Here is a 26,176-nt window from a genome sequence, read left to right on the forward strand (position 1 = left end):
CCTGGGTGCCTGTGGGATGTGGCTCTTCCATGGCCGTTGTCTCTAGCAAGCACCAGCAGCACCAGACCTGCTGGGCTGCTCTGTCCTTGTTTTCCTGCCCTGTACCCGAGCGCTACCGCCAGCCACGGTGCTGCCCTTTGGAGCCATAGCTGTGTGTGCATCTGTAGGTGTTTGTTGTGCAGCTGCCCAGCAGCCTGCAAGGGCCCCTGGCTGAAACATGGAGGAAGGCAGAGCAGGTCCGAGAGCCCTGAGCTCTCCAGACACCCAGGCTCTGCTCCTGTCTCCCCAGGCCTCGAGGGGCCGTGGCACCATGGGGACAGCCCCAGGCTGTGCTTGAGCAATAGCTGCATTTCACAAGCTCCTGATCAGGGATGTTGCCTCTGGCAACCAGGACTTCCCTGGATGCAACATGAGATCTGCCTGCATCAGCTGCTGAGGGCTTCCTGTGCCCGCTCCTGCCACCTCCCTGATGGGAAATGAAAGTAGCTTAAATGTTTTGTTTTGCAGCCAAGGAGGGTCCGGCTGGGGCTGTGGGCTGCTGCCCCTCCTGCCTGGCTGCACCCGGCTCCAGCTGTTGTGAGCCCAAGCGCTGGGACGTCAGGGCTCCAGGAGTTTTGCACCTGGGGCTTGTTCCTGGCATGTTGGACATCCCCTCCACACAGGGCTGCTCTGTGGCAGAGTCTGGTGCCAGGGCTGGAGGTGCAGGGCACCCTGTGATTCAGGTGTCCTGATGCAACCCCAGTGCAGGCAGCTGCCCCATGGGTGCGGGGGACCCGGGGTCTGCTCACATGGGGTGAGAAACCATAATTTGCTTTCTTTAGCCCTGACTGTGTCCCAAGGCTGCTCTGCAGCGATGGTGCTGTGGGGTGTGGGTGTGCCGTGCCGTTGGCGCGGGTGCCAGCGGTGCTGAGGTGCGGGGCGGTGGCCCAGCAGGAAGCCCTGGGGCTGCGGGGACGCCCCGCCACAGCTGGTCTGCACAGCCGCCTCACCGCGGTTCCCGTTTTGGCAGGGATATAAAGGGGGTGCGGAAGGACAGTCCGGCAGTGGCACCGCGGGGCAGCCAGGATGCGAGCGCAGAGCCTGGCAGTGGCATGTGGGGCACTGGCCCTGTGCCTGGCACTCACCGGCGCCACCAACCCCGGCTTCGTGGTCAGGATCACCCAGGCAGGCCTGGACTATGGTGGGTTTGGCCTCTGCTTTCTCTCTTTGCAGTGGCCGAGGGGCAGAGCTGGGCTCTTGCTCACGGAGTGCAGGGTCCTGGGGCAGACAGGGGACCCTCGGCCATGGGTGCTGAACGCACCATCACCCAGGGGTCCCTGCAGATGCACCCACCTGCCCGCACCACCCCTCCTGGAGCCCTGTGGGGTGTGTGGCCCCACGGGGTCTCGGGGGGTCTGCCCGGGCAGGTGGTGGATGCGCAGGGCTGGGGTGTCCCGTGGTCACAGCACATGTGAGGCAGCCAAGCTGTGAGCCCGACGGGAGCTGCGGGGGGGAGCTGCAGGGGGCAGTGATGGAGATGGATATGCCCCATGCTGGGTTATTGAGGCAGGCAGAGCACGGTTATGGATGGGAATACACTGCGAGAGAAACGGCTCATTTACCTGGCCGCTCTGCCAGCCGTGCGGGAGGGAAGGACGTGTCTCCCCAGAGGGATGCAGGGCTGCAGCACCCATCTGTGCCGAGCTGCTCCCTGGGTCGTGTGCTCCAGCCAGCTTTGCCTGCGGTGCTGAGACCTCCCACACCCTTGCAGGGTGCCCAGCCCAGGACTGGCACCTCTGCTCCCTTTCTGTGCCTCCTGGACACCACCTGCCCCTGGGGCTTGCAAGCAGATGTCAGGCAGCATTCCCTGTGTGCTCACAGGGGCTCTGTGCACCCAGATGAGCTCTAAAGGTGGCCTGGGCAGTGGGAAGCGGCCCTGGTACCAGCGGGTGGTGGTGACGCTCTCCCCCTGCCCTTGCAGCCCACCAGCATGCGATCGCCTTCCTGGAGAAGGAGCTGGCCCGGCTGAAGCTGCCGGACATCTCGGGTGACTTTCGTCTCCTGGGGAGGGTGCACTATCAGATCTCCAAGTGAGTCCTGCCCGTGCTCTGGCCCAGCTCCTCGCTGCCCCATTTCACCTCTCGCTCCTGCTGTGTGGGGTTTGGAGCTGCTGTGCGTGGCTGCGGGGACAATGTTTCCCAAGGCGCCGCTCTGCTCTGCGTATCCCTGCCAGGCGTGGCTGTGCCGCAGCAGGACGGGAGCTGAGGACGCTGCTGGCACGGTGGCCCCGCTCCCTCCCTCCCCAGCTTTGTGCCCACAGGTGAGCCACCCCTGTAATGTGACTTATGTCTTATTTTTCATTTATTTATTTTTAGTTTGGACCTTCGCACTTTCCACTTGCCGCACTCGCAAATTTCCTTGGTCCCCAACGTGGGCCTGCAGGTCTCCATCTCCAACGCCTTTGCCGAGCTGAACGGGAACTGGCGGGTGAAGTACGGATTCATGTATGTGCCCAGCTACCTCCACCCTGCTCAGGGGCTTCGCTCTGTGTCCCGCTCTCTGGGTCTGGACAGGTTTTTTCTCCTCTCCGTCTCCCCGGTATCTGGGCAGTTGTTGCTTCGCTCTCTCCAGAAGTGCTGACTTGTCTTTCCCACAGCTGCTGTGTTCCCGATGCACATCTGGGAGCCCCTCACCCTGGGGTACCCTCTGGCCCCAGGGGAGCCCCAGGTCTCCCTCTGTGCTGGGAGCCCTTGGTGCTGGCCAGGCAGCGTTTATCACACTCGCAAGTGGCTGGGGAGCAATGTGGACACCACCTCCCCTCTTGGGGTACCTGGGGTGTGAGGGACCATCCCTCCCACTCACACTGGGGCCACCTTCCCAAGCTCCCACAGGGACAGAGCTGAGCCAGGACTGGGGTGGGCAGAGGTCATTGCCGCTTGTAAAGCCACTGAGATGGTTAAAACAGGGTGGGAGGCAAGAACAAGGTGGATAACGAAGGAGCTGTGCATTATCTCTCCTTCTTCTCTTCCATATCCCACGCTTGCTCTCAGTCCTCTCCATCTAAAGGTGACCTCTCCTCATTTATGTTCCAGTGCAATTTGGTTTCCCTGAGTTTGAAAGCCTTGCTGGTCTCCTCTGGGTGCTCACTACAAGGGACAGCCTGAGCTAATTAGAGATGTCCCAAAGCTCTGGCTGGTTTGGATTTGACCAGGACTCACTGGTGAGAAATGTCCCTTTCTTGTGCTCCTCTCCCTGCAGCCGGTCCAGTGGTTCATTTAACCTGAATGTGGAGAACATCTATATCAGAATCAACCTGAGGCTGGGTAGTGACAGCTCCGGGAAACCCACTGTTGACACATCCAGCTGCAGCACCCACATCTCCAAAGTCCGCGTACACTTCTCGGGCAAGCTGTCGTACGTATTCACTGTGCAGGGCTAGAAATGCCACGTGTGGCCCCTCTGCCACAGGAACTGGCTCCCAGACCCCGGTGCAGGGATAAGATGCTGGCACATCTGTGGTCCCTGGGAGACCACCCATCCTGCCCATTCACACACCCCAGGCAGCTCCTCTGAGCTCTGGCGATGTTCTTCTCGTCCAGAGAGGCAGCTGAATGGACTTGAACCTGGTCTGATTTGTCCTGCTGTGGCTTCACATCTAAGCCAGACACCAAACTGGTGCAGGAATGGTGGTCCCCAGTGTCCAGAATTGCTAGTGTCTCCTTTTCCCGATACATAACCCTGCAGCAGCCCCTGGGCTCAGGGACTCCTCTCTGGTTTTCTCTGCAGGTGGCTTTACAACCTCTTCAAAAAGGCCATTGAGTCCAGACTGCGTAAGGCCCTGGAGGGGAAGGTACGTGAGCCAGGCAGCACTCGGGTTCTCCTGGTGGCTTCAGCCCCTGCTGGTAGTTGATGTGAGGGGTCAGAGCACATGGAGGGATTGCACTGGAGCAGGACACTTAGGTGTGTTTGTGCTGCCCACTTGGTGAAAATGGGCATCGCTGACTGCCGTCTCCATAGTATTGTGTGGTTTAGGCTGAATTTGAAACCTGCAGCCTTTGCCAAAGCCCAGTGTAATTGGTTACTAATTAACAAAGCCTTTTGTTTCCATGTGGTCAGTTAATTAGATCTTACACCTCAGCCAAACTGACTAACAGAGGAAGCCCACTTGGAGCTGTCCTTTAACCAGCCACACTCCCATGTGCTTTGGGGAGTGCTGGGTGGAAACCCTCATTTCTGGAGCTCAGACATTTGCTGTCTTGTTTTAATGGTGTGTCGGGGGGGGTCTGGTCCTGTACCCCCATACAAAAGCCTGCATGCAGGGGACCTGCAGCAAGACATGGCAACAAGCTGTTCACAGTAATTAGAACAAGGCTGCCTGGCAGGCAGTGCAGCCTCCCTGGATGTGAACCTTGCTCGGGAAGGAGCAGCTGGAGAAGAGGCAAATCCCGCTCCCGCAGCACATCCTCCTGCCCGGGCGCCATTCCCGGTGCTGTGTCCAGGCTTCCCGAGGCCGCGGCAGCAGATGGGCTGGCAGCAGGAGCTAAGCTGGGGCTCAAACGCCTTTTCTGCTGTTTTGCCTCCTGGAAGAGAGTAGTCCTGGGGCCCCAAGGAGACTGTGGCCGCCCTGGGCTCCTCCTCCAGGCCCCTTTGCCCAACACATGTTTCTTGATGTCCTCCTCCATGTGTGAGAGCGAGGGGTGATGGGCAGGAGAGAGCAGGGGCTGGGACAGCATCGCACCGGGGCTGCCTCCTGTTCCTGCTGCACCAGCCCGGATGGCCCTTGTGCCCCCAGTGCAGGGGAGCCTGTCACAGGGAGATCCTGCTCACTGGGAGGTCTTGGTCATAGAATCATAGAATGTCCTGAGTTGGAAGGGATTTTTATTTAAGCAGGTGGTTTTTGTAAGGAATAAAACCAGCACTGAGCAGCAAAGCAGAGAGTGCAGCTCATGCTTCAACCCAGTGGGGTGAACCACTTGTGCTGGCAGAACTGCCCTCGCTCAACCTCGCTGCCTCTATTGCTCGCAGGTCTGTGACAACGTGGCCAAGGCCGTGCGGAATGAGCTCCAGCCTTATGCCCGGACCCTGCCAGGTACCAGACGGCACCACACGGGGTTTCAGGAGCATTTCTTCCCAGCCGTGAGGACAGTGCTTTGTCTTGTGCCCGCTCCCCATTGCCTTGTACTTCTACACCCATGCTGGGAGCTGGGAAAGCTGTACAAGCAGCGACTTGTCACCATGCACCCATTCAGCAGCCACCAAAGCGCCGTGCCCCAGAGCTGGGGCGGGGGCACAGGCTGTTGTAGCCAAGGGACCCCCAACCACTCCTCTGCTCCAGAGTTAGTCCATGTGGCTGAAAAATTGAGTTAGGAGGGAAATGGGATTTTTGCTTCTCAACAGAAGCGCACACACACACGAAGCTGGGACTGAACAGGTGCACTGGGCAGCCCAGGTGCAGCTCTGCCTGGATGCCAGCAGAGGCATCTGTTCCCGGTGTCCCCGTGCCACCTCCCCTCACTGATCTATCTGTCCTGTGTCTTACAGTCACAGCCGGGATAGATGCCATGACTGGCATCGATTACGCCTTGGTGGCACCCCCAACTGCAACCACCCGCTCCCTGGACACGGGCCTGAAGGTGAGAGGGTGCACTGGGGAACCTCGAGCTGGCTGATGCCATTGCCACAGGTGAGTGGGAATGGGTTCAGTACCTCCTGCTTCACCCCTCTCCCTCCTCCTAGGGCGAGTTCTTCTCCCTGGCCCACCGCTCCACCGTCCCTTTCACTCCACTGCCACTGGGCCTCCCCCCGGATCATGAACGCATGGTTTACTTTGGAGCCTCCAGCTACTTCTTCAATACCGCCAGCTTTGCCTACCACAGCGCCGGGGCACTGGTCTTTGAGATCTCGGACTCCATGGTGAGCAGTGGCTGGGATGGGGCTGACCCTGCGCCCCTGGGCAGTGGGTTCCGTTTGCAGGGGAGCTCAGTGGCAGCCTGTGGACTTGAGGTGTTCCCCTGGCTTCCCCGACAAGCTGCCTGAGCCTGAGAGCTGGGGGCTGTGTGATGGGGGCACGGCAGCGGAGTGCTGATCCCACCACAGCTCAGCCACTCTGTGTCATCCCTGTGTGACCATCCCATCCCCGCAGATCCCAGGGGGTGCTGACTTCCGCCTGAACACCTCCACCTTCTCAGCCTTCATTCCTCAGGTGAGTACCCCTGCAGCTCCTGCTCTTTGCACAGGGGTTTGCTCCGTGCACGGTGCTCTCCCCGAGGTGCAGGGGTTTGTGCTGCTGTCTCCATCCTCTCCCTGCTCCTCTGCAGCTGGAGACAATGTACCCGAAGCTGCCGATGAAGTTCAGGCTCTCCACCCGCTCCGCTCCGTTCCTGAGCATTGGACCCGGGGGGTTCTCGCTGCAGCCCGTGGTGGATGTGCAGGCATACGCCGTCCTCCCCGATGCCACCCTGGCTCCCCTCTTCCTCCTCAGCCTGGTGAGTTGGGCTCAGCCTGTGGCACTCCAATTGCTGGGCTCGTTCCCGCTCCTCAGCAGTGCTGAAACAGCAGCTGGAGCTGTGTACCCTCCTCCTGCTGCGCTTAGTGATGCTGAGCCATTGCTGTGAGCTCTGCCACAAGAGGGGCTGCTCACGGTCCAAAACCAGCCTTGCCGTGGGGTGTCCCCAACAGGAAAACACCCAAGCTGACCAGTGCCGGCTTTAACTGTATAAACCTGCCCCGGCTGGTCTGGGCCGTTCCCTAGGGGTCTGGGCTGGGTGAGGGGGTGAGCACTGCCAGAGCTCTGCACTCTCCCCCTAGACAACCAACGTCTCTGCCGTCGTGGATGTGACATCTGGGCACATTGTTGGGAGCCTGACTGTGGGCAGGTACAGAGGGGGAGCAGCGCTGGGGGGCTGGGGAGGCTTCTGCTCTGAGCTCCTGGGGACAGAGGTGAGGTGGGGAGGTCCCAGAGTTGGGGACAGGATACAGAGGGGATGAGCTGGGCTGGAGAGAGCGGGAGCCCCCCAGCCATCGACAGGTGGCACCAAGGTGGGACTCACTCTCCCCGTGGGGACAGCCATGATAGCATCACCTCTATCTCTGCACAGGATTAAACTCTCTCTGAAGCGGTCGGATGTCGGTGCTTTCCAGGTAAGCCGTCCTTGGCCATGACCATGGAGCTGAGAGCCTGCTGGGGGCCAAGGAGGGGGCTCATTCTGCTGCCCCTGACACAGGGCCTGGGGCTGCACCCAGGACCCTGCGCTTGACCTCACAGACCCCTCAGCCTGTGGGGCTGGGGCAGGTGCAGGACCAGCTGCTGCTACCTCTCACTGCTGCTCTTCCCACCACACCAGCGTGGCCAGATAGAGCCGCTGCTCTCTGGAGACGTGTGCCCATCCCAGCTCCTCCCTATCTTCCTTTTCCTAATTATCCTCCAGTGCCCTGTCATCTGCTCTCCCGCAGACTAAAGCTCTCTTTCTTGCCCCTTTCTCTGCCCCCAGGTGCGAATGCTGCAGTCTATCATGAATATCGTGGCTTCCAAAATCCTGCTCCCGCGTGTCAATGGTGAGAACCTGCTGGGGGGAATGGGGGTGCTGGAGGAGTTGCTGGCCAGGTTGTTCCATCTGAGCAGGCCCAGCTAACTAATTAAATCCCTGTTGTCAAGTCTGCTGGGTGGGTAAAGCTGCAGTGAGGGCAGGAGACAGCAGAAAAGGTGCCTGGCGAAGGCTGTGGGCAGCTGCATGCAGGAGCCTGTTGGTGCTGTGACATTCATCCAGCAGTGAACGCAATGGAAAAACTCAGCCTGCTGCCCATCCTAATGTGTTCCAGACCCTCGCCCCCGCTCACTGCTTCCTGTGACTCCCTGCACATGCAGCCAGGGTGGTGTTGGTGGCTGCCAGGGGCCTGGCGGGGGGGTGCCATGGCACAGCATGCAGCCCCCAGCCCTTCTGTGGAGCTCAGGAGGGGTTTAGGGATTTCCTCTGCCTCCCTCGGGAGCAGTGTGGGCAAAGAAAGCGACGGGGAAAGGAGGTGGTCGCTGCTTTGCATGGCCTGTGCTTCCCCTTGCTCCCCTTCCATCCCATCACATCCATGTGTGTTGTCTTTTCCAGCCAGGTTAGGGCAGGGCTTCCCGCTGCCGCTGCCCGACAGGATCCAGCTCTCCAACATCCTCGTGCGGTTCCACCAGGTGAGTCAGGGCAGCACCTGGCCAGAGCCCGTCCTGCCGCACTGAGCCCCCGCCTGCCGCTCGGTGTGAGGAGCCAGTTCCCCTGCCCACACTGGGCTCAAGAAGATGCTCAGCTGGGATCCTGGCGGCACAGCTGCACACCAGAGCCCTGCTTCTCCCCTCTGCATGGGCCTGGTCTGGGTTCTGCTTCTCCCCTCTCCATGGGCTGGGTCCGGGTTCTGCACCCCCTGGGTGGCACCACGTTTTCCCCCAGTTCTTAAACCCAGAGCCTGAGTTTCCCACGATGTTTTTTATAGCAGCACACAGAGCTCTGCAGCAGCATTGTCCTCCAGCCCCTGCATTCCCTGGGCAGGATGCTGCCTGTGAGCCCAGAGCAGCTGCAGCTGGACACATCTGCCTGCGGCGGGACCGGCACCGCAGCCGGGCTGGGGGCAGGAGCCCAGCCAGGGCCTGGGAGCAGAGGAAGCTGCTGTTGTGGGCGGCCCTGGGGAAGCCCCAGAGGGTCTCACTATGGGGATGCTGAGCATTTATGGAAGGGTGGGGCTGTGAAATAGTTTGGGAACGTCCCAGGGCAAAATTCATCAGCAGGGCTGGCAGAACCCCCTGTGCCTGCCCTTCCTGCCTGAGATGTGGTGGGTGCTGGGGGCCACAGCCACCCAGGCCAGGCGCAGCACCATTCTTTCTCTTTTTCCCCCAGAATTTCCTGCTGCTGGGAGCAGACGTGCAGTTTCAGCCCCAGATCGGGAGATAAGGCAACGAGAGGGACCTCGAGCACCAAAACTGCCCCTGTCACCCCTTCCCTCCCCTCGGCCCCACCGCTGGAGCTGAAGTGCCTGGTTCTGCCGCAACGCGCCCCGCTGCCCGGACGGCAGCACCGCCCCCCCTGGAGCTGAACCCCCCCAGCCCGGGTTCACCCGGCACTGCTGGGGGGTCCCCGGACCCCAAGCCCCCCGGTCCCCTCCTCTCCCGCCTCTGCCGTGGCGGAGGCAGCTGATGGCAATAAAGGCGGCCGGTGGGGGCTGTGGTTGTGCGTGACCGTCATGTCCGTGTTATGCTTCCCGGACCCTTCGCGCCGGCCCGGAGGCGGCCGCAGGCGCCGAGGAACGCCTGTTTCGGTTATTTTTATCCCTGCGGTCGTGGCAAAGCACCACACACCATCATGTTTTCCTCGTTATTTCTCTTTTCCGCCGCGGGGACTCCGGCTCCGCCCGGCAGCGGGGCGGGAACGGCGGAACGCAGCGCCCAGGGGCGGGGGCGCGGCGGGGCCGTTTGGGCGGTGCACGGCGGGGCCGCCCCGCCCTGTCGGCGCCGCTTCCCGCCCGTCCGTCCCGCAAAGCGCTCCCCCGGCGCGGCCATGCTGCCCTGGCGCCGGGCGCTGCGGCCCGCGGGGCTGCTCCGCTCGGCCGGTTTCCCCCGCTCCGGGGCCGCCCGCCGAGCGCGCTGCGGGCCGGGGGGGCGCAGGGCCGCGCTGCCCGCGGGGCCGGACCTGCGGCACTTCCTGCGAGGGGCCGCCGCGGGGGAGCCGCAGCCAGAGCCGGAGCCGCAGCCGAGCTCTGCCCCCGGGCCCGGGAAAGGTCCGTGGCGGGGCCCGGGAGCCGGGGGGTGGCCGGGACGGGGCCGGGGTTCGTGGTGCCCCGCAGCCGGAGCGGGGTCAGCGCAGCGTGCCCGGCACACTCGGGTTATTCGGGTGCCCTGGGGGCCAGAAGGTTATTTTAACGTTAGCAGAAGTCCAGCTCGCTGCCCACGTACCCGTTGCTGTGTCTCCCCGGCCGTGCAGGCGCGCTGGGGAGCGGTTGCTCTGACCTGTCTGCGGTCCGTGTGCGCGTTGGCAGCCGGAGAAGGGGCAGGGCTCGGGAATGGGGCAGAGCTCTTGGCTCTGGGATGGGGCTCGTTGCACTCGATGCTGTCTCAGTAACAACACGGCTCCTGCGCCTCTGCCAGGCGCCAGGCACAGTCACGGCCTGTGGTGTTGCAGTGACGTGCCCTGAGGCCCTCGGGCTCCTCAGAGCCTGTCTTTGTGTTTGTTTTATCCTTTCGGTACGGGCTGCGAGTGAAGCAGCTTTTATGCAGCTTGCCTGACTCTCCCATGGTGGGACTGAAGTTCCTCCCTATGGAGAGGGTCCCTGAGAGCACCAGGCAGGCAGCTGTGTCACGGCGCCTTTGTTGCAGTGTACCTGGAGACGTACGGCTGCCAAATGAACGTCAACGACACCGAGATCGCCTGGGCCATCCTGCAGAAGAGCGGCTACGTGAGGACCAGGGACCTGGCTGAGGTGGGGAACTGGCAGCTCCGGCAGCGGGTCTGGAGGCGCCGCCTTGCGCTGTGCCTGCGCGTCCTGGCGTCTGTCTGCAGCACAGTCCTGTAGGATGTCGTGGGTTCTGCAGTTTAAGTTCTGGAGAGTAAAGAAACTACTTAATGTATGCTAGAAAGCTGTGAGGTTTGGGCTTTTTCAGGGTTTTTTTGTCTTTAAACTGCTGGGTTTCCTCTCAGTTGGAGAGGGATTGGACACAGCGGGATACTCCTGACTCATCTTTGTCTGAGTTTACTTCTGCCATTTACTGGAAGGCTCTGCTTGTCTTCTGCAGAAACCTGCCATGCACCTGGGCAGATCTTCTTCACTGAGTTAAATGAGTTTTGTAGTCTGCCTAGTCAGGTTTCCTGTGCAGGGCATGAGTACTTACCACTTGGCTTTTACAAATTCTTTTTCCTTTTTTGTTGTTTTCATTTTAGGCAGATGTGATTCTCCTTGTCACCTGTTCTGTCAGGTAAGGAAACTTTTGTCACTGCTGGTTTTGTACGGTTTTTAAGGAATTACCATTTAAAAAACAAGGCAATAAATGTGTTGTGTGAGTAAAAGAGCATGCAGATGTGAAACTGCCCATGTAGCTAGAGGTAGAGCTAGCTGGTGCTACAACGTGTAACATTAGTTGTGCTATTAATTGCTTTTCTGTAGAGTGAGAAGCTCTTTGGTAGTGTAAGCTCTGTGTACACGTCATGGGCCGTTAGAAATCTGTGCATATTTGTGCTTTAATGATTATAATTTTTTTTTATTCTATATTCTCTTGAAGTGACTGTCTGCCCAGTACAGAGCCTGTGCTTTAAAAATTTGGAAAATAAGTTTTAAGGGAAATCTGGGATATAAATATGTAGACAATTTTGCTTTTTTTTCTGAACGCAGCAGATGTTGGGTGATCAGTGTCATTGCAGGGTAGCTCATGTTGGCGGGCTCAGGCAGACTGTCTCGGCAAGAGTTTGTCCCCTAGTTTCTGCAGGGCAGATGCTCCCAAGCGAGCAATGTGATAGTAGATAAGCTAGAGTAAAACCATAATCACACCACAAATGGCACTTTCTCATGCCATCAGATCATCAAGTGGATGATTCCCTGTCTTTACCTGAGTTCTCTTCTCAAAGCACTTGGTCCGCTTCACGCTGTGGGACTGTTAAAGTGTGATAATCAGAATAGCGGCTGTTTGCTTGGAACGAATAGCGACTGTTTGATCAGAATAATGGCTGTTTGATTGAAATAGTGTGTATCTGATTGGAACAGCAGCAGTTTGATGGGAGTGACAGCTGTTTTGTTGGTAATGGCAGTGTCCTGCCCTGGCAGGGAGAAGGCAGAGCAGACCATCTGGAACCGCCTGCGGCACCTCAAGGCACTGAAAGCCCGGCGGCAGCCGGCTCGCCCACCTCTCCGCATCGGGATCCTGGGTACCTGTCGGAATGCACAGCAGTGTATGACACGCTGCTGTGCCATGTCCCATCGTGCCACCTTCCCTAGTGGCATCAGGCCTGTTCTGCAGGGGGAGGGCAGCCAGGAAGGGGTGTGGAGGAGTAACAGGCGCTGCCTCACGAGGACCCTTCTCCTTTGGTGCAGGATGCATGGCCGAGAGGCTTAAGGAGGAGATCCTGCACAGGGAGAAGCTGGTCGATATTGTGGCAGGCCCTGATGCATACCGTGACCTTCCGCGGCTACTGGCCGTGGCAGAGTCTGGCCAGCAAGCTGCCAATGTCCTGCTGTCGCTGGATGAGACTTACGCAGATATCCTGCCAGTCCAGACCAGTGTGGGTGGCACCACAGCGTTTGTGTAAGTACCTTTGCCCTGTGTGTGGTTCTACAGCTCTGGGAACGCTGCTCTGCGGAGCAGCCATGTTGGTGACGGCAGCTGCTCAGGGGTGTGGTGTCTGGGCTCCTCTCCTTGGAGAGCGCTGGTTGTCTGAGCCCTGTGCTGCACCACGTGATTTCTGTCCCACCGACATTTGTGCCTTTCTGAGCTCTGTGCCTCTCGCATCCCCGGCCTTCTGCTGTGTCCTGCCCCAGGTTCTCCTATTTAGTTCTGATCCTGCATGCACTGTAACTTCTGTTGGTTTTGTTTCCATTTGCCTGGTTTTGATGATAAGATTCCAAAACATTAAATCAGACTCTGCTCAATGGGGCCATGGGGCACAGGACAGTGTCACTGTCTGTGGGAACAGACTGCAGAGGGGTCTTTCACCTCAGCCACATTGCAAGTCTGTGCCTCAGTAGTTGCTTCCCAGGTTTCCTGGAATTGCACTCAGGAAACCGGGTGTGAGGGGGACACGCAGGAGGCAGCTCTGCCTGGAGTGGTGTGAGCCACGTTCAGAGCTGGTGCTGTGTGTGCTGGCGCTGGGCCAGGTCCGAGCAGGGCAGGATGCAACACGGTTAATTCCTCTGGAGCAATCATGGTGTGACCTGGGCTTCTCCTCTGGGCAGGTCGATCATGCGGGGCTGTGACAACATGTGCAGCTATTGCATCGTGCCCTTCACGCGTGGCCGTGAGAGAAGCCGCCCCGTCGCCTCCATCCTGCAGGAAGTGAGGATGCTCTCGGACCAGGTGAGGCAGAGGATGGTTCTTGGTGACAGTGTGTGCAGTCACACCTTGGACCAGACAGGGAATGAAGGGCTTCCTATGAAGACTCCTTCTTGAAGTATGAATGAAACAGCAGCTGCCCCTGCAGCTCAACCATCCTGACTGGGTTATGTTTTTTCCTCTCTGTTTATCTTTGCAGGGAGTGAAGGAAGTGACCCTTTTGGGTCAGAACGTCAACAGCTTTCGAGACACATCTGAGGTGCAGTTTCAATCAGCTGCTGCCCCAGGGCTCAGTCGTGGCTTTAGCACAGTCTACAAAGCTAAACCAGGAGGCTTGCGTTTTGCGCATCTTCTAGACCAGGTTTCTAGGATTGATCCAGAAATGAGGATCCGTTTCACCTCTCCACACCCCAAGGATTTTCCTGATGAGGCAAGTGTACAATAAACACCCAGACCCCTCCTTGAGGGCAGGCAGCTCTGAACTGTGAGATGTGATTGGTGTGTGGGCTGCACTTCCTTCCCAGAGGGAACACGGAATCACAGGGTGGGAACAGCAGCTCCCGGGGGTAAATGTTTGTGCTAAAGCTGGCAGGTTTGGAATCTGTTGCCTTTTACCCAGGAAATCCTGTTAGGCAGGCATCCTGGTAGTGTAGAGCTGCCTGTGACATTGTCTCATGATTGCCCATTGCAGGTCCTGCAGCTGATCCAGGAGCGACACAACATCTGCAAACAGCTTCACCTGCCAGCACAGAGTGGGAGCACGCGAGTCCTAGAGACCATGCGACGGGGGTGAGTGTCCCCACGGGCAGTCCTGTACCCTGCCTGCTTTTAGGGTGCTGCTTTCTCCTCACTGTTGTTGTGGTTTTTTGATTAGCAGATCCCTGTTGTTCTTTGCAGATACACAAGAGAAGCGTATTTAGAGCTTGTACAGCATGTGCGTGAGTCCATTCCAGGTAGGGGTTCCCTCAGGCTGGGTCTGAGCTCAGCACAGCTGTGTCTCGCTGTGAAGTGTTCCTCTCTTCCCTGAGGGAGCTGTAAAGCTGTGTCTTTCTTACAGGAGTGAGCTTAAGCAGTGATTTCATTGCTGGTTTCTGCGGAGAGACAGAGGAAGATCACCAGCAGACTGTGTCCTTGCTGCGGGAAGTGCGCTACAACGTGGGGTTCCTGTTTGCCTACAGCATGAGGCAGGTGAGTGCAGGGCCCAAGGGGGAAGACTCTTCTCTCTGGGTATCTCACCTAATTCCTGAGTGCTGTTGCTCACAATAAGACACTAAAACAAAAGCTATTGAAGATAATAGCTAAAGACTTGGTATACAGGTAGATTTTTTTGCTTGCATGCAGCACTTGTAGTGTGTGTGGCTCTGTAGGGGTCACCTTTGTGCCTGAAAGGCTTCCAGCTCCTTGTGTGAGCGTCAGGGCTGATTCGTGACCGAGTGACCTGGCCCTGCAGATGCCCCAGAGTGACTGCAGGGAAGCAGTCCTGGCTGCAGAGATGTGTCTGCAGGTACATTTGTATTTGCTAATGAAAGTTGTGCTGATGTAGCTGAGCTGGAGCCAGCTACAGAAACTCTGACAGTTGAGTCTGGAGGGAAGTGGTGAGTTTTCAGAAGGTATTTCCATGAGAAGAGTGGATAGGTGATAAGTTTCCTTTAGAATGTGCTCAAAGTGCATGATGCCAATGGGGAGGAGGACAGGAGGTAGGAAACACAAGCAAGGGAATATGGATCACCTTGCAGCATTTGGGACTGGATGGAGTAGAATCCATTGCCTGACTTTGTGGCCGGTCAGGCAGCAGACACACCTCGTAGGAGCTGCAGAACTATTCCACACACACTCAGTGCCCTGCACCAAATCTCTGCCACAAAGGTGGTGCAGAAAGAATGTGAGGAACTGAAGGACATTGCTGGTGCTTAGCAACTGAAAATGTTCCCCGGGATTGTAAATACAAACTAATGTATGGATGGATGGCTGCTGCTGGCTGGGGTCAGGCGAGGTTCTGATCTCAGCGTGTTGGTTACTGAGGGGCCACACTTGTTTTGTCTGTTCACAGAAAACCCGGGCGTATCACCGGCTGCAAGATGATGTGCCTGCAGACGTGAAGAAGCGGCGGCTGGAGGAGCTCATTACCGTGTTCCGAGAGGAGGCTGCGAGGGCACACGGGGCGATGGTGGGCCAGGCCCAGCTGGTGCTGGTGGAGGGGGTGAGTGTGTGCCGAGCAGTGTCCTGCTTCCCTCTGGCTGACTGAGCACTGTGCTAGTGCGGGCTGTGAAACGTTGGCTGTGGCACGGGGGTGTCACGCAGCAGCTTTGGCTGTAGCACGTTGTTATCCGGCATGTTTAATAGGGTGGAATGTGGGTTTTAATGCTGACAATAGCGCTCAATTAATTATTGAGGCTCTAAAGCCCAGCGGTGTACAGGAGCTGTCACAGGTAATGGTCCCTGTCCTCCTCCCAGCCCAGCAAGCGTTCTGCCTCTGAGCTGTGCGGGAGGAACGACGGCAACATCAAGGTGATCTTCCCCGACACCGAGACGGAGGACGCTGCGGGCTGCCGGGCGCCGGTCAGAGCCCAGCCGGGGGACTACGTGCTGGTGAAGGTGACCTGTCTGCAATGTGTTTCCTCAGGCTCTCTTCTTTGCATAGTGCTATTCTCGAGAGCAGCTGCTGCCATGAGAGCCGAGGATTAGAATGGATCCTCCTGGGCATTCCTGCTCCTGAGGATGGCTGTGTGTCCCTTGCAGGTGACGGCTGCTGGCTCACAGACCCTGAGGGGAGTCCTGCTCTGCCGCACCAGCCTCTCCCGCGCCGCGGCTGCTCGCTGAGCCAGCGCTGCTACCAGTGCCTCTTCTCCAGGAAAAAACACGGGAGTTTGGTCAGGTGGAGGTAGGATAGAAACAGGGAAATGTATGTATATTAGAATACATGTGTGAAATAATAATAAAATATGCATATAATTTATTATTTTGGCAACAACCTAGCCCTCATAGTGCTGTGTGAGTTTGAAGGCAGAAGGGATGGAAGCCGGGTATGGACTTGCCAAACCCCATACTGTGTGTGTGGTCTCATGTTTTCACCTGCTGTCCGCTGGGCGCACCCTCGGGTGCTGCAGCTCTGTGCTCTGCTCACGTCCTCTGCCGCGGCCCAGCCCAAGACATGTCTGGCAGCAGAGCAGGGCCTTCCTGCTCGCGCCAGTGGATTTAGGAGCTGCAAAAACTGGCAGTGCCTAGAAAATACAGCTGCAGTAGCTGCTGGGGAATGGCAGGAGTGCTGCCATGGGGAGCAAAGAACTGAAAGAACAGGGAGGGATGTGATGAACTCTTTACAAATGCTGGTAACTTCCCGATCTGCAGAATGTTTGGAGTAGGGACGTGAGAACTGCACCATGCCTGTATGATGGGGTGTGGCACTGAACCGTGGAATATAAAATGGTGTTTAATGTGCACGAGTGATGCTCTGTCTATTGCACCTGAGGGTGAGGGAACATGGCCCTGCACTGGGATGTTTGGGTCCGGCTTAGTGAGGATTCCCCATCCCCAGGCCTGAGGGGACGCAGGGGGAGAACTGGCTGTGATCCAGACATCTGTGATGTCCTTCCCTTTGCTCAAGAGAGGAGAGAAAGGGTTGTATTGATTTAAATGGCCAATGAGTTCTTTAAGTGTGTTTTATAGTTCCTTCTTGTTATCAGCCAACAGCTGCCCCGGCTGCATTGTGTGACATTCCAGCCTGGCCTGCTAAATTCAAACAAGGACCTGTAACCTGCACTTGTGAGTAAACTCTCTCTTGAGAGATGGGAGAAAGAATCATCCTTTTTAATATAGGTAATAATTTTATTTAAATAAATCATAAAAGGCTCTATCCAGTGACAAATTTTGAAGGAACAGCTGATCAGCTCTTAATAGAGCAGTCACTACATGAATGTGCGGAATTTTAAAATAAACATGAAAGGGTTTTGCTAGAAAGCCTTCTCTCCTGCTCTGCTCTTTCTGGGATATAATTGTATCTCTTTGAGAACAGCATGGTTCACTGAATATTCATTAGGCCTTAGTTGAAGAAACAAATACATTTTGCTTATTATCTCAGAGCTGATTCTTTTCTCAGGGAAGTGAATCTGCACAATCAGCACAAGTCAGTGCTGATTCTGAGGTGCTGACAAACACTGGCTGCCGTTCTGGCTCCGGATGGGGACGTGTCCTCGGCCTAAATTCCTAGAGCAGGTCCTGGACCTCTGCAGCCTGGTGAGCTCTGGAAGATGGGTTTGGAGGAAGTGGTAGTGCGAAGCTGTTTGGGTTGGAACACCCGAGGAAGCAGCGGGATGTGTAAGGATGTGTAAGCATTGTCCCTCAGCAGTAGCAGGTGCTTCAGCCCTTGTCTGCTTGCTAATTAAAACTGGGACAGTGTACTGGTTCTCCTGCCCCCTGGCAGCTCCCAGCCTGGTTTCCCAAGTGCCTGGAGGCAGCACCCGTGGAGGGCTGAGCCCACCTCTCGCTGCCAGTTCTGACCTCCCCCGGCACCTCTCCGAGTGGGAGGTCGAGCGCAGGGTGCAGCGTCCCCCTCTGCACCCAGCCTTGGGGCCAGCTGTGGCCGTTTTACAATCATTATTTTAAGAGCAGGAGACTAATGAGGAGGAGAGCTGAGTTTTACATTCTGATGAGGAGGTGATGGTGCTGGCTGCACAGGCTCCCCCGGGAGCCGTAGCACTCACTATTTGCCTCGCCTCCTTAGTTTTTATGGGCCTGTGGAACGAGGGTTGAGGTTTACAGCAGCGACACATCCGTGCAGCAGCGCTTGCACTGACCTTGGCTGCTGAGTTCGTCATTTGGCTCTGCCAGGAAGCAGGAACGTGTTTTTCTCGGGGGCTAGAGGTGGGATGTGGTTTCTGTGTCAGATTTGCTCCCTGAATTTGGCTGTTAAGGAAGCTGAACTCGTGTCTGTGTTCATTCTGCCTCGAGCTCATTCCTGGTTGTTTCTTTTCCCAGCCTGAGCAGGGATGAGAGGCCTGAACTCCACAGATTTTATGACAAATCCCCCACGCTGATTTACACCTGTGCCTTCTGCAGTTGGGACTGAAGTGTTGTGGTATTTGGGCACAGCTCAGCGGTGGAAGGGGCTTGTTCTGCTGGGATTGCTGGTTAATGTCACCGGGCGCAGAATCTCTCCTCTGGAGAGAGCACAGAGCCAGGAATTGGTATCCAGACTTGGCAGGACCATGAGTGTCTGGGATTTGTTACCCACAAAGAAGCCTGCTAGGTTTTTATTTTCCAGAGCGTAGTGTTTAAAAGCCTTAATTCCAACCAATTTTGTAAGTGTCCTCCTAAGATGCATTTTGTGATGAAGCTCAGCCCTCACCTCTGGTATCCCAAACAAGTTCTGGTGCATCCCCGAGGGGCCACAGGAGCCAGCAGCCCTGTCACAGGTCTGACCCTGTTCACCCATTGGCAAACACCTAACGAGGCGGTTGGCAGCTCCCTTTTCCCAGCACAGCCCTGACATTTACTGCCAGGCACAGCCGTGCTCGAGGTGTCTCCCCAGCCCAGGGTTTGAGCACGTGCAGTCCACACGCTCTCCTGTCCTGGACCTACCACCAGCACAGTGGGAGCTCCACGGGGCAGAAAGGTCGCTCTCCAAGAGAACAAGAGCTTGTTTTTTCACCAGGCCCGGTTGTCCCCCAGCCCTGAAGCACAAACCTGTTTGTCTGCATGTCTTGTTTGTTTGTCTGCAGGTCTGGGCTGTGCTCATGGAGGAGGGACAGGCGGCGGCGGGTGCTCTCAGCCAGCGTTCATCTGCTCCTCACTGCCCGATATTGCACAAGGACAATCTCACAATAACCGCCCGTCGCTCCCTGCCCAGCCCTGTTCCTCTCCAGGGCTCTCCAGGCAGCAGGTGGGTTTTCCCAGTGCCAGAGCTGCCTGTGCTGTGTCACGTCCTTCCCAAGAAGCCCCAGAGGGCTGCAGGCTGTTTTCTTTCTGAATATCAATGCAGTTGGAGGAATGACTGACATTTTCCCGATGGCAGCCTGTAGGCACAGTTTGATGTGGGTTGGCCAGAGCCTTTGCTCTGCTGAAGCCGTGGCAGGTGATGAGAGGCGTCGCCACTGAGCGTCCTGCTGGGGGAAACGCTTTCTTTCCCTTCCCGGGGGGTTTCCCTGCAGCAGACGGGCTGCACGCACCCGCGGCCCTTTCCCCGGCCCCCTTTTCTCCCCCCAGCAGTACCGCTGCAGCCGCAGCCTGCTGAGGTTTCCTCCCCTGGGTTTTCATCACCAGTGCCCAAGCTCTTTGTGTAAAGCTTAGGGATTTAATGCAACATGAAACACTTTAAAAAATGTTTTCTGTTTCTAAAATCAGTTGTATCTGGGGCCGTGAGCTGAACATCAGTGGCAGAGCTGCTGCTGTGAGTGGCAGCTCCGGCTTTTCGCAGTTTGTGAATTCAGAGCGTATCGTGCACGTCCGTCACAGTAAGTGCTGCTCTCTGGGGCTCGGGAGTCCTGTGGCTTTGCCTCCTCCCTCCTGAGCAATTTATTTCCTTTGCTGACAGCTGACTATTGACTTCTCATTCTCCTGAAGATGAGATGTCCTGTCTCATCAGGTTTAAATTAGTTTTATCTTTAGACTTCCCTATTAGTAAGCTCTCATCGTGGTGTCATTGCTTGATATCTGTTTTCTGATGTTTTTCATTAATGGCTTTATATCTTCCAGACAGTTTTTCAAGTATTTTTTCCTTTCGCAGTCAGGGTGCAGAGCTGGTCGGACACATGGGGGTGCAGCTCTGAGCCCAGGCTGAGCTCTGCCACGCCGGGTGCTCCCGAGAGCCTGAGTCAACAGAGGAATTAAAATACCTCCCGTGAGGCAGAGTTGGTGCAATCTATTTGGACAGCTGTATTGGGTTCTCTCTGGGAAAAAGAGACAAAGACTTTTTATGCTCCCCCTGGATCCTCCTGTGCCCCCCCTGCAGCAGCAAACCCAGGGACACAGGCTGGGAGGATTAAAGCTGAAAAGAACCTGGTTTCCCTACTCAACCTCTTGCAGTAACGAGGAGGAGAAAGGTGCTCCTGGTGTGACACCAGCCCGCCGCACGGTGACGGTTCCAATAGAGCTGTCGGGTGCTCTGGGGACAGCGAAGGAGCTGCCTGGCACAGCGCTCACACCAAACCCATAACCCAGCCGGGAGCTGCACCAAACCCATCCCAACCCACAGCCGGTGCAGCCGGTACCTGCAGCAGCCGCCGCACCAGCTTCAGGCTCATTAATATTCAGCACACTGCTGTGGAAATGGGAAGCCAGACAGAATTGTCCTCCGCCCCTTTCTGCATCCATGAAGATGCCAAGGGTAACGGCTGAAGCACAGAAGCAACACCAAGGTTCACGTTTGGTTCCCACCTTCCTAGCACAATTAGCTCTTGAATATTCTTTGCTTGTGACTTACTTCTGTAGCTGATAAGAGAGATAAATAACCAAACCCTTGCAAATGCAAAAATCCTTCGGCAGTTTGAAAATAAACCAAGTCATGCGATGAATACAGATGAAGAAAAATCCTTTTTATTGTAAGAAGCAACAGAAGGGACGTGAATCCGCCTCATCCACAACACAGACAAATCCACTTGGAGATTACACGACAGGATAGCGTTCACTGTGATCAGTTCAAAGCATAACTGGTTGGGAACACATCAGCCAAGTACATGTTTGGATTAGATTGTAGGCTGCCTTTGCATTCTAACAGTATGAAATCACTACAAACAGCAACATTTCTTTTTGAAATAGTCAGCTAATCAAGCAGAAGCAGGAGAGCAAACACAAAGTGTTCACATTTCAGCAGCAGTTGTTCCTTTTCTTTCTGCCCCTCCCGGGAAGTTGGTGCAGTTGGTGCAAACTCAGTCCCAGTGCAGCGGCCGTGGGGGCACAAACCAGGATGTGAGGATGTCCTGGTCCAGCGTGAAACTGGGGTGGCTCTGTCAGTGACTGCGGTGACAAGCAGCTCATGGCCAGGACAGCTGGGAGGGCAGGGGGCACAGCTAACCCTTGGCACAGCTGACCATCGGCATGGCTAACCCGGGACTGAACAGAGACATCAGAGTGTGGTAAGGCTGAAATACAAAGCAGGAAAATACAGTGTATTTTCTTGGTGGGGTTCCTCCATTTTCATGTCTATTCTGCAGGCATCGAGTCATCTTCCTCACATCCCTCCTTCTCCTCCTCAGGGTGATATGGGGGCAATTGCCACCAGGACACCTGAGGGGACACCAGAACTGAGGTTTGGGGAAGCGCGGGAGCTCGGAGCAGCCTCGTGCTCCCTGTCCCCTCCTGCCCCAGGAATCAGGGTCAGCCCCGGGGTGCATCCTGCCCAGCACCGGCACCAGCACTGGCCCAGCCGGCAGCAGAGCCGTGACCAAGTCCCAGCAGCAAACGGTCCTTACCCCACGGCGCTGCTGCTCCCGCAGCTACTCAGCACTCCCGGGGTTGACTCCTGCAACTGGGGCAGAGGGACACAGGTCAGTGGTGCCCACCCGAACCTCTGGCCGCCAGCCCTGCAGCCCGTGCCCCAGGCTGGGCTCTGCAGCAGCCCAAGAGCCCCCCCAGCTTTATGGGCTGAGATGATTTAGTGCCCCGAGGAATTCACCTCTGGGGAAGCTGGGACGGCTTCCAGCTCTTCCTTCCCTCCCCTATATATTAACTTTGCAGATGAAGCTGAAAGCTCTTCCAATCACCTCTGCAAATATTAATTAATCCTCACAGCATCCCGAGGACCATTATTCGCTCCTACTAAGTAAATATTATTAAATCCGTTTATGAGAGGTGAAGCGACTTTTCCAAGGCTGTGCAGGGCACAGTATGAGCCACAGACTTTGTCTCACCACCACATGCCTGCAGCCACCAAGCACAGAGCAGCCGGGGACATGTCCGGCGACGAGGGACACTGACTATGCCCCAGCACCGCTGCGCCATGTGGGTGTGAGCACCTGGTGATGCTGCCCTGAGATGCATCAGCACCCCAGGGCTTTGGCTGCACCATGGGGGTCACAAGGACCTGCTCCCTGTGCCAGGATTTGTCCCCCCAGGCAGCCCCACTGTCCCTCTGGTCACAAACACCACTGGATCCCCATCATGCATCACGGCCAGACTTACTTTGCAGGAGCCAGTCGATGAAGGCGCCTGGGAATGGGGAACGCTACAAAAACCAAAAAAGGTCTTAAAATGTGTAACTGGGGGGCTGTGGGGGGAGAGGGACGGGACACGGCCAGACCTGCAAATCCAGCTCCATGTACTGCCCAGACGTCAGCGGCAAACTGGAGAGAGCCGAGTGGATCTTCCCCAGGAGCCCAAAGGGGATGAGGCCTGCGGGAGGGAGAGGAGCTGTCTGTGCCTGTCTGTCCGTCCAGGAGCAGCCTGCCCAGAGCCGCACTGGCACCAGAGGAGGGAAAGTTGCTGCCCAGGGACATCCCTGTCACCAGAGGAGGGAAAACCCTCATCTTCCCCTTGGGGTTCAGAGGTTCCTGTGACAGCCGGAGGTGCCAGGCACATGCCCCATCACCTGGGAGGTGTTTGGGGTAAATGGGGACAATGTGGCTTGCAAGGAAGCAGCAGTTGTGTCTGTGCAGGGATAGAAACCAACGGAGCCTGGGAGGGAAAACCCAGCGCTCTGCAGGGCTGTAAACAGGGGTCCCGGCAGAGCCCCCTCTGGCAGCAGCTCGGGGTGGCCCTGGTTACAAACCAGCCCTGGGAACAGGAGGATCCTGGTGCTTCGGTGCTGCCAGCAGTGGGGGCTGAGCCGGACAGCGCCACCACCGCAGCTTTGCTGATGGAGCGGGGCTGCTCCTGCTCCCCCGGGGACACGCAAAACCCCCACGTCACTCTCAAAATTAACAGAGGAAAGTTAACAACTTACGGTTGAGGAACTGTAGCTTAATATTGATGATGCTGACCCAAATATTCACTAATGGGCAAAGCTGCAGTGGTAACAAGAGGCACAACTTTGGTGAGAATATCGTGGGTGTAGCAGCGCGTTTTCCTAACAGCATTTGGGTTTCACAGACTTTAAATCAAGATGGAATAATCAGCTCCTACAGCATAGTTTCCTCCGTGGAAAAAGAGCAATATAAATTGTTCAGCCCTCTTCTCAAGATGGCACAGATTCTATTTAGCAGAATAAGGGATTTTCTAACGAGCACCTTTTCTCTAAGTGAGGCTGTCAGTCCTGCTTACTGCACCGGCGCGGAACCAGGAGGCGCTTCAGAAAGCAATTGATTACAAATTATCCCGTAACATTGCCTGATGGAATTGGAATTACTTCTAACAAATAAATCCTGACTGTAAGAAAGACCAAGGAAGTCTGCAGAATTCACTTATGGGATGTCGGTGTGTGTCTGTGCACGCACATATATATATATATATATGTACGTATACGTAAATCTGCTACATAGTTATGGCAAGAGCAGTAATTTCAGTTCAAGCGCAGCGTCTTACAGCGAAGGGGCTCCAGGCACTCACCAGCGCAGGCACGAGGGTCTGCAGAGAGGAGTTCAGCAACCGGCTCACCAGGTTGGTGAGGAGGCTGGGAAGGGAAACAAGTGACAGTTACCAGGGAAGGTGTCCAACCCAACCCAGCCGAGCTCCTGTGCTGCCCCAGTGCGGGCGGGAGCGCCCGCTGCCCCTGGGCTCTGCTGTGACAGTTCCGCAGGCCCACAGCTCCCCCAGGCTACAGCAGGTATTGCAGATGCTCAGGACTTGGATATCTGCCTCTCAAAATCTGATTGTTAATGTGTAAATAAATCTGTGCTGCCCAGATCTGAGATGGAAATTTGGCCCCACTGCAAACTCGCAAAGGGCTGGTCCTGCACAGGCCTTTCACTATTTCCCCTGCACACACCAACATCCCACCCCTTGCAGCATTCTCCAAAAACTTGGCTGATCTATGAGAAAACCCCACGGTGATGGAGCTGCCACTCACTCCACACGCTGCCGTGGGGGTTTTGCTAAATTAACCTTCCTCGTGAAGCACTGGGTGGTCTCAAGGCCAGACACGGGACCCCGGTGCGCGACACCAGCCCGGCGATGGTCGGCACTTTGGCACTCACCCCGGGCGCAGGTTGACCCTGAAGCCGCCCAGCAGGTTGCTGCAATCCTTAACCATGAACTTGAGGTCCCCGGGGGTGTCCTGGGTCAGGGCAATGTGGGACGTGATGTTCGTTTCTACCGAAGATCCGCTCAGAAAGTGAAAAATCCTGAAAAACAAGGAGGTAACTGTTGTGGCTCGAGGGCTTATGAAGGAGATCAAAGCAGGAGAGATGAGCAGAGTCTGTGGCTGAGCTGCCAGCTTGGGCTCAGCTGGGACAAGGTTTTAGTCCCAGAACTTTCACCAGGCCCCTGGTCCTGTTGGCAGATTGTCACCCAAGGACAGTGTGCCAACAGGCCCTGAGGTGTTCCCAGGACAGTTTTGGCTTCAGGGGAGGAAGGACAAGGAAGGACAAGGCAACATGAAGGAGCATGGAGCCTTCTTGGCTCTTTGCCTCCGCCACCTCTGCCTCTGCCAAGACCGCAGACTACGGCTGTGCCTTTGGCGTGGGGACAGCTGGGAACGTCCCCAGGGAGCAGCAGCAACTCCGCGCAGAGCTTCCCCTGCCAGCCCCTTGCCCAGAGTTTGGGGACGTTTCTGCAGCACCAGGAACGTCCCGTCCGCCCCAGCAGCCCCAGGCCCCGCGGCCTCGCTCCCAGCAGCCCTGCTCACCCTGGCAAGCGCAGCACCAGCTTCGAGTACAGCTTCAGCATGAGCTCACGCCCACTGAGGATCTGCCATGACACTCTGACATTCTCGAGGTTCAGTGCCTTCAACCTGGGGGTGGGCGCAGAAGCAAAGCCTCCTTGAGATGGCGTGACCAGCAGGAGCGGACCCTACAGCCCCATCGCTCCCTGCTCACCATCTGACCTGTCACCTGTGTGGATATTCTCAGTCAAAAGTGAAGACGGGGAAGGGTCAATCCCGCTCCTAGAAGACCCAACTGCAAAGCAGGGCCAGGTTTCTCAGGACCACGTCCCACTGAGACTCAACCTCAACCTTCCCCTGCCTCTCGGGGTGCCCATTGCAGAGTCACATCACTGCCACGGGGAGGACTTTTCCTGCCTCTGGTTGGAATTTCACCCATTGCAGCTCCTCACATGAGCTGCAAGCCCAGGGCTGGTGGTTGTGTAACAGGAAGGATCTGGTCCTCTGGAGCTCCCCTTCAGGGGAGCCTGTCCTCTGAACATTATTTGTTACCCTGCAGTGAGCACCACCACCACCAAGCTTCTGCTCTGACTTACCAGGCCAAGTGTGTTGACTTGTGAGGGACCCCATTACTCAGCAGTCCTCCACCTAGGAGTCCTCCTCCACCCAGCAGTTCTCCACCTAGGAGTCCTCCTCCACCCAGAAGACCATCAAGATCAAGCATACTTCCATTGCCTAGGAGGCCTCCTTTTCCAAGCAGCCCTGTGCCGAGCAGACCTTTCTCTCCAAGAAGGCTTGTATTGCCAAGGAGGCCATTGCCAAGAAGACCATTGCCAAGGCTTTCCCCACCAAGGATGCCTGTGCCAAGCAGACCTTTATCTCCAAGAAGGCTTTTATTGCTGAGGAGGCCATTGCCAAGAAGGCCATTGCCAAGGCTTTCCCCACCAAGGATGCCTGTGCCGAGCAGACCGCTGCTGCCAGGTTGTCCTCCTGCAACAGTCAGACCTCCGTTACTGTTCTGGCTTTCACCACCTAGAAGCCCTCATCTCCCAAGCACACCCGTGCCAAGTAGAGCTTCCTCACCTAGGAGGCCTGTGCCAAGGATCCCAGAGCTGCTGGACTGTTCTCCTGCACCAAGGGGACCTCCACTTTCTTCTCCACTTGGACTGCCCCTGCCCAGGAGGCTGGTACCAAGCAGGCCACCTCCACCTAGAAGGCCTGTGCCAAGCAATCCACCTTTGTTGCTGGTGAGACCTTCACTGCCGAGAAGACCAGTACCAAGCAGACCTGCACCGAGGAAGTCCCAGTTACTAATCAGACTTGCACTGTTGGAAAGATTTCATTGACAAGAGAGGTTGGTTCAGCCACATTAGCTTGACCAAAGCTGGTTCCCCATGGAGCCGAGCCTGGCAGGTCCCTGATGAGCAAAAGGACACTCCATGAGCCCAGCATGGCAGAGGACACACCAAGATCAGGGGGTGTGTATGTGGCCACTTGTACCA

General features: G+C 56.7%; 3 protein-coding genes across 7 annotated transcripts; 2 read left to right on the forward strand and 1 right to left on the reverse strand.

Moving 5' to 3' along the window:
- Nucleotides 1–1,025: 1,025 nt before the first annotated feature.
- Nucleotides 1,026–9,190, forward strand: LOC309446130 (bactericidal permeability-increasing protein-like). Of its 2 annotated transcripts, none has more exons than XM_082065564.1 (15): nt 1,026–1,180; nt 1,961–2,069; nt 2,355–2,483; nt 3,238–3,393; nt 3,766–3,829; nt 5,005–5,068; nt 5,521–5,612; nt 5,716–5,892; nt 6,122–6,181; nt 6,297–6,464; nt 6,787–6,854; nt 7,077–7,119; nt 7,470–7,533; nt 8,079–8,155; nt 8,853–9,190. In XM_082065564.1, exons 1-15 carry the CDS (start codon nt 1,066–1,068, stop codon nt 8,904–8,906), a joined length of 1,440 nt encoding a protein of 479 aa, XP_081921690.1. In that variant the 5' UTR covers nt 1,026–1,065; the 3' UTR covers nt 8,907–9,190. The 2 variants fall into 2 exon arrangements, with proteins under 2 accessions (XP_081921690.1, XP_081921691.1); XM_082065565.1 differs by having other exon boundaries at nt 2,355–2,471.
- A 300-nt stretch (nt 9,191–9,490) lies between these two features.
- Nucleotides 9,491–20,470, forward strand: CDK5RAP1 (CDK5RAP1 mitochondrial tRNA methylthiotransferase). Of its 4 annotated transcripts, none has more exons than XR_014185435.1 (16): nt 9,491–9,729; nt 10,325–10,428; nt 10,887–10,921; nt 11,764–11,864; nt 12,031–12,241; nt 12,889–13,009; nt 13,185–13,415; nt 13,677–13,774; nt 13,883–13,938; nt 14,043–14,173; nt 15,036–15,185; nt 15,440–15,580; nt 15,725–15,866; nt 16,669–16,801; nt 18,703–19,434; nt 19,707–20,470. XR_014185435.1 is itself a non-coding variant. In XM_082065828.1 (13 exons), exons 1-13 carry the CDS (start codon nt 9,510–9,512, stop codon nt 15,803–15,805), a joined length of 1,680 nt encoding a protein of 559 aa, XP_081921954.1. In that variant the 5' UTR covers nt 9,491–9,509; the 3' UTR covers nt 15,806–15,960. The 4 variants fall into 4 exon arrangements, 1 of the variants encoding a protein (XP_081921954.1); XR_014185436.1 differs by having other exon boundaries at nt 18,703–18,863; XR_014185437.1 differs by lacking the exons at nt 16,669–16,801; nt 19,707–20,470 and having other exon boundaries at nt 18,703–18,834.
- A 201-nt stretch (nt 20,471–20,671) lies between these two features.
- LOC309446224 (BPI fold-containing family B member 4-like) lies at nt 20,672–25,398 on the reverse strand (the record flags this gene model as incomplete). The annotated part of the gene is made up of 9 exons (XM_082065773.1): nt 20,672–21,205; nt 21,391–21,446; nt 22,100–22,142; nt 22,218–22,309; nt 22,860–22,920; nt 23,462–23,525; nt 24,049–24,195; nt 24,699–24,803; nt 25,271–25,398. 8 exons carry the CDS (start codon nt 25,396–25,398, stop codon nt 21,415–21,417), a joined length of 672 nt encoding a protein of 223 aa, XP_081921899.1. The 3' UTR covers nt 20,672–21,205; nt 21,391–21,414.
- Nucleotides 25,399–26,176: the final 778 nt, after the last annotated feature.

This window comes from Streptopelia decaocto, assembly GCF_964273445.1.
Source record: "Streptopelia decaocto genome assembly, chromosome: 14".
Taxonomy (NCBI): domain Eukaryota; kingdom Metazoa; phylum Chordata; class Aves; order Columbiformes; family Columbidae; genus Streptopelia; species Streptopelia decaocto.